This window comes from Saccoglossus kowalevskii, chromosome 11 (assembly GCF_978046115.1).
Source record: "Saccoglossus kowalevskii chromosome 11, keSacKowa6.1, whole genome shotgun sequence".
In the NCBI taxonomy this organism is placed as follows: domain Eukaryota; kingdom Metazoa; phylum Hemichordata; class Enteropneusta; family Harrimaniidae; genus Saccoglossus; species Saccoglossus kowalevskii.
In genome coordinates, this window is record NC_140651.1 from 11,353,754 (window position 1) to 11,366,121 (window position 12,368).

General features: G+C 34.8%; 1 protein-coding gene across 1 annotated transcript; it reads right to left on the minus strand.

Moving 5' to 3' along the window:
- Window positions 1-4,993: 4,993 nt before the first annotated feature.
- LOC146736189 (somatostatin receptor type 5-like) lies at window positions 4,994-9,350 on the minus strand. Its single transcript, XM_085505193.1, has 2 exons — window positions 9,245-9,350; window positions 4,994-6,057 (listed from the first exon to the last, which is right to left on the minus strand). Exons 1-2 carry the CDS (start codon window positions 9,348-9,350, stop codon window positions 4,994-4,996), a joined length of 1,170 nt encoding a protein of 389 aa, XP_085361319.1.
- Window positions 9,351-12,368: the final 3,018 nt, after the last annotated feature.

Consider the following 12,368-nt stretch of genomic DNA (forward strand, 5'->3'; position numbering starts at 1 on the left):
TTTGTATAATGGCTATATATTAGCGGTGAAATATATTCTGCATATTGTTTGTGACGTCAGAGACACTTTATGCGCATTTTACTCCACACTAGATATAGCATAACGGAAAGCACGTCTGCAAACAAACACTAGTACTGTAAATATTACATCTAAAGTATTTAATAGTACATGTAGTATAATTACTAAGAAATGATTGTAAATTCATAGTAGCTGCTGACATAAAAAGTAAAGTAAGTAAATAACACCGAATACACGGCAGAGTAAATAATATGTCAAATCAAAGTGAATATGTGTGCGTAACTCGAACCGACGCCCCTGGAATTCTCCAAAACGGATGCTCAATAACCGCGTTTATGACCTACAGAGAGGGTATACCTCGTCCACGCCGACCCACATATCGTAACATGGGACATTCATTCAACTGTGACCGTATAGTAGACAAAACTTATTGACGAATTATTGAAATAGTAAATCATATGGCGGTGCCAGGCTTGTATTGACCGCAAATTATGGTTATAGCTTTTGTTGAAACTAATACTTGTTGAAACTAATTGTACTTATTGATATTAATTAATTAAACACATTTCGATAACTTGAATTTGTATTTATAAAATGTAGTCATAGGACATTGCGACCTCCAGTTCAGTAATACTTAACACCCAACCCCACAACACAAATACGCACATTGTTGTTTGTAACAAAGTCTAAAAACGGATTACTGTTATTTCAAAAGTAATACAATAATCTTTCACAAAGTGGACGCGAGGGCAATATACTTAAACTCTCTCACCGTACAAATAAGTCTTTTTAATTGTTTAAAATTGTTTCATTATCTCGAGTTTTAAAAAATCGCAAGGGAATTTTCCAATTGAAAGGATCAAGTTTTATTTTCCCAAATAGAGTCCTGTAATGTTACCCTCGCAATCCACATAATAACATATTTGAGTCCTTGACCCTATTGTTTCCATATATAATTTTGTATGGCGATAGGAATAGAAAACAAATTCTTTCATAAAAACTGCACTGATCAACCATAACTCAATACTGTTCATAATAAAACTGACGACACAACACATTAATCAACTAATTATTCAAAGAATTGGGCATATGTGAGTGCAAGCGTAATGAAGTGTCTGCGTTTATCTATAGTTTATAACTCGTTTTATGATATTGGTTTGAAAATTATGTGTCGTAAATTATGCATTTTAAGGAGTGGGAATGGATGAGATATAAAGCAATTAGAAAAGGACAGGGGGGTTGGCATGATGATGTTAGTGTATACACCATAATTATTTAATCTATGGAGTGTTTTATTGTTGTTGTTTTTTAAAATGTTTTATGATGTATCTTAGCATGGCACAGATCTCGTCCCCCCCCCGTACATTCGCAGGTACACCTACTACTCCAAAGCGATTTACTGCTGAGATGTGAAGATCGCTGATAGAACTACCTCAAAATGCATTTAAAATGTTGCCAATGTGTCGCCATTACCGTAAAGAAAAAAAATAATTATGTTTTAATCGCATGTGATAAACTGACCTCAGAATATATTCATGAAATGGCGTACTTTGTGCAAATGCGTAGAACGCGCAAAAAGCCGTAGACTCACTCACACAAATAACGATTTAAATGTTAGGTTCTGTTGACGGAATGCAACTACTTCTTTGATATCTAAACAATCATGGAACTTACAATAACATTTCCTCATTTCTAACAATTATAATACAAGAAGCAAGTCTTCAGGAAACAATCCAAAGCTTTCATTTGTGAATTGACAGTGAATCACATATTGTAGTTTTTTATGTATTTTTTTCATTGTATGTTTTTTATATACTGATAAGGGACCACATTTTGCATGACTTGCTGTTATATTGCATTAAATTTGCAAATAAAATAACTGATCATATATCAGAGATCTAAATTGTCTAAAAGTAATGACATTTATTGAAATTCTAAAATCCGAATACAAAATATCGTAAAGGGTAATTTGCGATATTCCGTACACACATTACTACCGGTATATGCTCGGTGTTGAGCATTCACGCAAATGAGTCTTCACGTTGCGATCTCTACAATTTGTCTAATTCTCTATGTCACATAGAGAAAAACATTCATCATGTCCAGTCTAAGATAATTATAACCTGGCAACGTGTAATTATTTTGCATTACAACTAGAAGACAATTTCAGCTGGATATACTGTTACAGTAATCCAGGTGAACATCACAGTAATCCGTGTCGACCGAACTATGTTCAATAATGACTTGCAATCAAATCAGGGAATTTGGCAGACGCTGAACTCAGTGCACGATTTTTCGCGTTCCCCATACTCATGCAAAAAGATTCATACATGCATACCACAATCATTGCCGATAAATACTTCCCCCACCTCTCAAGGTTTCTCCGCCGTCATGTTATGAAATAGATTGACTAATGTCAATGTCAATCTATTTCATAACATAACGGCAGCCGTTGTTTATTTGTTGTTCAACATGTTGGGGTCGGTCAAGTTGTCCGACTATCGTACGTAGGTGGGTAGTAATTATGGGAGAAAAACACATCAAAACATTCCGTAAACTTGAAATTTGCATTACAATAATCTTGATGTTGTATTCAGTTTTCACAAAGCACTAACATGACTAAAAAACGAGTAGCATTTAAAAAGTTGTTCTCATACCGTACTGTCTGGTTCACTCGTCGAGTATATGTTCAACAAGATTCATGAATGAATTGGTTCATTACAGCTTCGAAACTCACTATATATAGTCCGTTCAGTTTTATTGTGCTCCCATGGCCCGAATACAGCCATATTCGTTAAATATTCCAGCAAATTGTTTACAAATAGCGAGGATTATCCTGCCACTAAGCCTGACAAACTGAGACGCCAAGTATCCCCATGGAGTCATGACTGAATGGTAGTATACAGTTTACAATTTATTTTAAGAAAACTCTTCGAAAGAAATAAAAATGGTTACATAACACAGACAACATGCAATTGCGGAATATTACAAACTCATACGAAAAAGTCCCCTGATGAAAGGATTCATAAAAGTGCCAGTGAAATTGCAAATAGAGTCGTATCGCCGCTCGTGTCATTCGAGCCGCATCACACAAGTCGAGGACGTGTATACGAGGCACCAACTTTTGTGATGATCACGGCCCGAACGGCAAAATTCCACAAAACACCGTCCAGTAAAACAATTTTACATAAAAACCCACCCCTTGAAACACATTTCAAGGAAACCCCACCTCTTAAATGGTTTGAACATTTTTGTGTGCAGAAGCAGAAATCATGGTAAAATGGAACTATAATTTCCACATATCATACATTACACGCACTAGTAGTGTACCAATACAGCTTTGATTCCTGAAACATAATTTACATGCCCCTTGGGTGTCTCATTAATAAGTTTCTACTTGTGGGATACCAGGTTCAAACGACGTTCGCGTACACACGGGCAGTCAAAACCGACGTCAATGCCTTAATACAGCCATCCATCCATACATGTATATTTAAATTAGCAAGTGGGGGAACTGTAACATGTATATACAAGATTGTTGCGGAATGCGTACGTGGTCATTAGCGTCACCGATAGATGTGAAGTTCCAGCCACAAATTACGTAAACCAGTTTCCTGACACGGATAACCATCTTTACAATTTGGATCAAATAACTTCAAGAATGGTTAAAGAAACAACACCAAAAAATACTAATCATTTTGACCAAATAGAATGAAAATACATCTTATCACAACATCTGTTAAAGCAAGTGAAATGTGTCAGGGAAATCAAATATATCTTGTCACCGTGCGATATTTTATCATGAATACAGCTTATATTCTTGGCAAAGTAAAGATGCAATTTACATAAATGTGGTCATCCAATATTTTGAATTATAGTATTGTGTCCTTGTGAAATGAAATGCTACTAATTTAAACGTAGAGTATAGGCCGATGCGACTCCGCTGTTAGAGAGGGCACACACAGCATATATTAAACGGCTGATGAGCATTCTAAATTCATGATAAATAAAAAAAAAACAATCTCGCTAAATCATGCTATGAATGGCTACCGACTGATCATTTGAACTATGTGGCTGTGGGAATTCGGTTCGAATAACTCGCCACGTTTAATAAATCTCCACAGAACATACAGCAGACTCAAATGATCGAGTTCAAAAGAAAGTCGTAATGACTTCTTTATTCATGGGTAGAACGCTGAACATTTCAACCAGTAATTACATCAGTGGTACAAACTTCTGTATTAAACTGTGAGTGCCCTTGATGAGGGGCAAATAGGTGAATAACTTGAAAACTATGAACTAAATTCAAATGTGGACTCCATTGATGACCGCCATATCCATCGAGAGTAGGAATCATGGGTAACACTGCATAATAATTAGCATGTTTGAGGTCGATTCCATTGCTCATAGGGGGTAACTCTTAATGTAAGAACACATGAAAACGATCTTAACAGTGAAATAATAGGGTAATTTCCTCAGTTAATAGGGAAATATGAATAAACTAGAATAATCTAAACTGTTTATAAAGATAACACTAGATGAATAAATGTAGAAATGTATTGATACATATTCTTATGCATTTAACTAATTAACAAACACATGTTGACCTGTGCCCCGACAAACTATGAGCCATAGGGCTTTTGGCTTTGATATCCAAATGAGTAAACTATTCATTGCATCAGTAAGCAATCTGACATTCATAGACATATTATCTAAAACTAATACGAACTACTGTTTTAAAGAAAGAATCTTTTTAATGATTATATTCAAAGTCACTTAAAAAACTTTGCTGACACTGATAAAATAAGGGCATATCGTGCTGAAAAATACTAAACAATACTATACATGACAATCAAGGAACAGAAATTGAAAATGATATTTTCAACTTAACAACACCAACAAATTCGAACATATATAAAATGACTTATAATAATCTAATCTGATAGTAGGTTTTAGTTTATTATCACTCCTGTCATTATTCATTGCCTGTAATGTTTGATATCATGGAGTCACCGACCGTATTGGCACGTCGGTGACCTAAGAGATTCACGAACCCTTGACGAAATTGCTTATTTTGGAATCCATATATGAAAGGGTTCATGCACGAATTACAAAACCCTGTTAAAGTAATTAAATGATAATATACGCTACTGAAATCTAAATGCATCCCAAAATTATAGCAAAGAAACAGAAACTGATTAGGAGCCCAGCAAATGCCGAATGTTAAAACCACGATGAAGAGCATTTTCACTATCTTCTCCCGTGCTCGAAGAAGTGAAAGTGCTGGTCTTCTCTGTTTATTGTCGCCAAGTTCTTTAGAACGTTTTTTTAATATTATCATGATGCGCCAATAAGCGGAAAACATGATAATTACAGGGAGAAAATAAGTTGCAAAGAACAGTCCTATACCCACAAATGCTTGAAATGCCAATGATCCCGGCCAATCCAGTTTGCAGCCACCCTCTTCGCGATCATATTGCCAGATATATAGACAAAAGCTATGCGTAACGACCGATAAAGCCCATACACCAATAATCAGTACTTGCATCATCTTCTTCGTGAAATGGATTTTATGTTTTATCGGGTGGACGACTGCAAAATATCTCTCGGCGGTGACGACCATAAGGTTGAATACAGAGGCGTCAAAATTCATCCATAGTAGAAATCCCGAAACATAAAATCGACAGACAAGTTCCCCAACAAATCCCGATGGAATGTGCACTAGTGGATATGGAATAATAAGAACGGACGTGAAAAGATCAGCAACCGCGAGACTGACAATACATGTGTTTGTTATACTCTGTAATTTCTTGGTTCTTAAAACGATGATGATAACGATTGCGTTTCCAATGGCACCTATGATTCCCATAGCGGATTTACAGATATCAACCCAATTAAAATCCACCTCTCGAACCATCGGGGTACCTTCCGTCACATTGTGTGACATAAGTGCTGTCGTGTTATCTGAATTGTTAATTTCCATTTCAATTTCTTGAGTCTTCAGCGAAAATGATAAAGGTCCGAACTGCCTAGTTGTTCCTATTAAAATAGTACAAAATTATGTATATATTATGCACTAATCGAAACAAATTGTGTTTAAAAACACGGACTAGAATATCATTTTAAAACATGAAATACACGATCGCTGTGAATTATTTTCATGAAAGAAAGACGCTGCAGTGATATCATTCCAATCTGATAATTTTCAATATTTCTAAATTCCCCGTATGGAATAAGCTTTTTGATTGGTTATTAACTTGTACATCCGGGATAATAACTCCGTCTTGTCATCGATTGTAGTTATTGCACACTAGAGAACATTGAGTATGATTGATATATGTCAAACTTGATATAAATATGGAGATGAAAGATATACGTCGAAAATAATTATATAAAATATAAGATACATTTTAAAATAAGGTTGAAATAAATATGTGGAGAATTATTTATATGTAACGTGAGTGAACATGGTACGCTGGTTCTAAGGTAAGTTTAAAGTTGAAAATCGGAAAAGCAAAATGAATAAAAAAAATGTTGAGTAAGGCTTTGTGAGGACTAATATGAAGTATTCGATTGCACGTGGTAACTATGACTTTGGTAATGATGATGTATCTCGCCCGGTAACTGATTAACCTCGTACGCGCGAACTGGGCCTAATTATAAGGAATGTACAATACAGCACCCTACAATGAATGTACTACTCTAATATGATAGGAGGATACTGTCATCACCTTCAAAACTACGTCTCTTGCGAAACAAAGTACATACGTAGACTCTCCATTCACATAATTTTTCGATAAATTTTTTTTGAGAGACTAGATATTTTGTTTGTCATAATGATTTATCGTGTATGGTACGAGCGGCTTCCACGTCGAAATGTTGAATTCTTGTTGAATTATTGCTTTGGCTATAGGTACTGAATTTAAACCCATTTCGAGTATGAGACAGCGGAAGTACTCTTGGATTGAAATGTTTAAGAGTACAACAAGTTAACGGGTAAATATTCACCGTTCGCCACGAGTACTACACTCACTTGCAGCATATGGTCGAGTGGCCAGATATGATCACACACTAGAGGAAAATGTATTCCCAAATTTGTGGTGAATTCAGTGAGAAACAGCGGCAACAGATTTTAAAAAGTCCGAGTCACTGGATACAATATTCTCATCGCATAACAATTAGACAACGACCAAGCTTATACAAGCGTTGTAAAACAAGAATTTAAGCATGTTTCAATGTGTGTTCGTTGTCTAAATACTGAGCAAAATGTCCCACATTGTTGTCCCCAATTTATATGTAAATATACACAATATTGCTTAAAACCGAAACTTAACATGCACATGTTGGATATAACTACGCACGTGCATAAGTCCTAGATACAGTTTAGGATTTGAGTTCTTGATGACATCGGAAATCAAGTTTTATCGAACATACGATTTTCCAGACTACAGTTAGTACCTAGACATGGTATTGCAATATCTGGTTCTTTCACTGACAATGTCATACATATACGACATATTTATTTATACACAGCTAATGGTTATCACTATGTGAGGGATACTTACTCAAACGTACCGATAAGAAACAAATTACAAGAACAAATCCTCAGTAAAAACAAACATATACATGGCAATTGTGTTAAATGGCACAACATATGATGACTAACCTTAAAGACAGCAGAATATTCGACATATCGTGTAAGGACGGTGATGACAAGGTTCGATAAATGCACACCCCGCGATGGTGGTACACATAATCAGTCGTCCAACCACGTATATAATTAGCATAATGTATTTAATATATATAGCACAAGGGGGGGTGCACACATTTTAAATAGAAAGTAATTGATTGAAACTGAATATGAAGACATATACTACACTGTACAAATGTTCATCCCAACGGGGGTGGACATACAATTTTAGATCTCAGAAGGTCAATAAAACTGTTTGTCTACCGCTATTGGCGTGAACATTTGTATTATTATAACGTATAAATCTAAAACAGAAATTGTGGCACTTAATCGTACATTGCAATCTTTCTAGGCATCATCGCAGTGCAAATATACAAGTTGAATGAGTTCAAGAGCAGTGATTGCATTTATTGAGTTTAATCATGGTTGTATAAATCTAATTTCAGCAACTTCAGCCTGGCGAAGAATTAGCCGGCACTACCTTATGATCTCCGGGTCGCCGCTATACGCCACACTGAAACAGCTGCACAAAGAACTGCACACTGCTTGAGTATAGGCTTATGTCAACATCATTCTCTTTCAAAAAATATATTATGCATAATATGTTAATATGTGGATATAATGTCAAAACACACAAAATCAAACACAGTGGTACCGTACTGCGGCAAAGTCTACGTCTCTCGGATTCTTTAGAGAGAGGAATCGCGCAACCACAATTATTTCATGAATATTTCCGCGTAATGTGGTCCATTGATAAGTTATTGGACAAGTAAATTCGGGAGGAAGGTACACGGATGGAAGTAGACATACGAATATGTCAACAGGAAGTCTACTTACAATACGCGAATCTGATTGGCTGTCATAGTCATGTGGTATAAAATACATATATAATAGTACATATAATAACTAAGATACCTACTATATAATTCATGCAGATGAGAGAAAGGTACAAATAAACCTTAATAAAAGATACAGGTTGCTAATATATATTACATACATAGCTACGTGATACATGATTCAGATTGCAATATCTGACAATGAGAGATGGTCACGATGATTGCAATGATGTTATCAAACTAACAATGCGTACTAATTTAATAGATGTCTATTAATAACGATGACGTGATTGTGATAATGTCGTGATAAGCCCTCAATCACGTGGTCATTTACAACTAGTATACGTGCAATGAAGACAAGAAAATCTACATTATTTATAGATAGTACATCGTCAACAGCTAATCATGCATCATTGCACATCACATTGCCAGACTGAATGGCTTTCTTCATGAATGTCATAATTTTTATAAACGCACACATATCATTTCAACACTGAAGATATGCACACGGACTGATAGTTGTGTTGATCTGTTTATTACAAATGACTTCTGCAAGCATGATTCGCCCGTGTCAATCAATCAATCAAATATCCAACCATCTATTCTTCTATCTATCTACCCTTTTTTTCTTTCTATCTATCGACCCTTTCGTTCTTTAATTCTTTCTTTCTCCTCCCTTTCTTCCTTCCTTCCTTCCTACCTTCCACCCACTCATTCATGTTCATTCCATCCATCCAACCATAAACACTGCCACCCATTCGTCCACATATCAATCCATCCACCCATACATCTATCCATACATCCATTCACACACGCACGCCAGCTTATTTTTAGCTTTATCTGATCAGCAATCATCGATAAGACATACAGGGCCACTTTGTATATCTCGCCGTATTTCTTTTTGTTACAATTAAGCTTGAGGTTGTATTCTTGATTTTGTACAAATCTCCGTATTACATACTAAACTGTGCTGCAGCTATTGGTGTCATGTCGGTTGTGTAGCTGAGGGGGTATACACAGAAAATGCTTAACTATATTAATATAATGTGTCTCTATTTGCTGGCTTATTTATGGCACATAATCACATGTGGAAGATTTCCCAGGACTTCAAATACAATGTAAAAAATTAAGATTTACGTATTTGGGTCGGCGGGCTTAATTGACCATATGCATTATTAAATGAAACCATGTTTATGTTCAAATACAATTAGCGAAACAGATACATGATTAGAAACAAGGTGTAATCAAAATATTACCAACAAAATATTGTCAACAACACACAAATCTGCTTTTCATTGATTATTTGTGTTGCTTTTGTGGCCATTTATAAGATTTAGCTTACGCCATTCAGCTATGTAAATATTTGGCACGTCTTACATACTTACGTTCACGTTAAACTGTGAGTTATCTATATTAACTATTTGACTTCTTCGAGAACTGTTCTTAATATTAAGGTGCGAAGAGTGAGTAAGTGAGTATTGTTAATATGCATCTTTATACTAATAGTGACATTGTACTAATGGTAAAACTGAACCTCGAAAATAATTCATTTATAGGATTTTATTAAACCATCATGGTATATTTATTTAATAGTAGGTCACATCTTTAAGGTTTTTTTTGAAAATATAATGATTGATTTATAACAAATTATTATATTATTGTTCTCACATACAGTCATTCAGGCGATTAGAAAACATTAATGTGTACGTTTAGTGATTGCTTAATATTTCCTTACCAATAAATTTTACCTATAATACAATATTTCACCTGTCGTGAATTGCCCGGCCACAGATGACGCCGTGTCAGAGCCCAACGCGTGACACCTTCCAACGCATCAGTTGATATGCTACCTAGTTTTGTAACACGTGGTTTTGTATAATTCCATTTCTGTTCAATTTTATTATCCTGGTTATTAAAATGATTAATTTTCATGTTTTAGTAACTTTATTATTAGCATTGTGTTCACACATACAATACAAAACTAAGTTTATGAGAAACAAAAACCCATAATTCGTGGAATTATGCTTAAACTTTTGAAGGCTGCTTTAAAAAAAAATCGCGATCGTTTATATGGATCGTAGTAATATTTCGTAAACTCTGCTTCATGGCCACAAATATTTCAGTGGCACCCGCGTATAGTTACAGTGAACTTTAACAAATGTGGCCTACATTTGAGATACCCACGAACGAATCACAATGCGTGGTCACATACACGGTATATCTCAACAACCAGTGAATTTTGTTTCATAAGTCAATTTGATAATGGAAAACCGTTATCACTTAAAACAGGCCTGACAACGAGTTTCTTAGTTTATAGTTATATGACAAAAGAACCAATATAAGACAAATGTATTCTAGTATAAGGACAATTATAACTTTGATGTGCTTTTAGTATTTTCGACCATATTGTATTACCCGTTGTGATTTCCTTTGTACTAATAACGTATCTTTCTCGTAGTAATGCACAATGCATGTCACATCTAATCACTCTGTCAACTTACAATAGAGAACATATTAAATTCATAATCAATTTAAAATACAATTTTCCAAATTGATGCTTTTCAGTTTCGTTCTTTGCTGGCAGTATTAATATTCACAACCATTACGAGTGTATGTGATATATGTGCTCTTATTAGACTTAATTAATTCAAACGCATATTGACAAATCGTTAGGAACACACGACGTCTTGACACGCAACAAGAATAACGAGCACTTTCATGGGAACTAAAAGTTTTCCACATATTACTTGGTGATGTATGATGCAGAAAACAGCCGCAATGGGTAACATAATCTAAAAAGCATTGCCCCAGCTATTTGCGATATTAAAAGCTGTATCACATTTCAGAAAACAGTGAAATGCAATAGCTGTTTCTTTCTATGAACAGACAGTGCCTTAGAGAATTATAATATTTTCCAGTTTCAAAAATTAAATTCTAATTCTATCACAAATTGTGTTAAATTCTTTTAACACACTTTTAATACACCGTGTTTCATCTCCAGCATGGTATTCCAGATGATTGTGTTGAATATTATGCATGCATATACTTTACGCGAAATATAATAATTTTCCCCTCCCAGCCATATAGTTTATTTACTGCAGTCGATATACATGGGATGAATGTACGTTATATCTAATCTTCCTCAATCGTCGAACACTCCAGGGCATGTCGCGTTTTAATTCATCAAAACATGTTGATGCTGCAAGCTTTTAAATCATTATGTGCTTCCAATCAATATCACTGTATTAAAATGATGTTTCTGATATAAACTGATATTTTATTTATATGACATCAATGTCATTTATCTAAATTAGAAAACGAGTTTCTAACGTAAACTTCTGGACTATACATTACTACAAGAATACATTACTTGAGGTTCATGTATATGTCACTGAGTTCTTGAACTTGTAAATTCCATGTAATAATTATAAATTTGGATATCAATGTTATTTTACTAGTATAATCGATTGTGGGGCCCCACTTTTCGTAGGCGCTTCGTCATACAATTGAGTTATGGTTTAAACAACTATATGAAATTACCAGGTTGATAAACTATTAAATAACCCGAGTCAGAGAATTATAAATTGACATACAAAAAGTAATGTCCTTAATGGCGAAGGGAAAGCGACATTTTTATAAAATCTATGGAAGGACATTATTTTCACTTGTAATATGTTCAGTGAAAATAATATCCAGTGAATATAACTTTTCCCCCTATATTTTACATTTAACCCATCAAATTACAGTGAAAAACAGCCAAAATGTTTTTTTCTTCAGCGAAAATTAAATCCAGCTAATAATGTATGTTACAGCAACTCCAAACA

What these genes read in the sequence shown, in the direction of transcription:
- LOC146736189 (XM_085505193.1), bottom strand. Translation starts at nt 9,350, where the DNA reads ATGGATGTATGGATAGATGTATGGGTGGATGGATTGATATGTGGACGA. An exon ending in CATGAATGAGTGGGTGGAAG is followed by an intron (nt 6,058 to 9,244) that starts GTAGGAAGGAAG and finishes CTATTTTAATAG; the next exon opens with GAACAACTAGGCAGTTCGGA.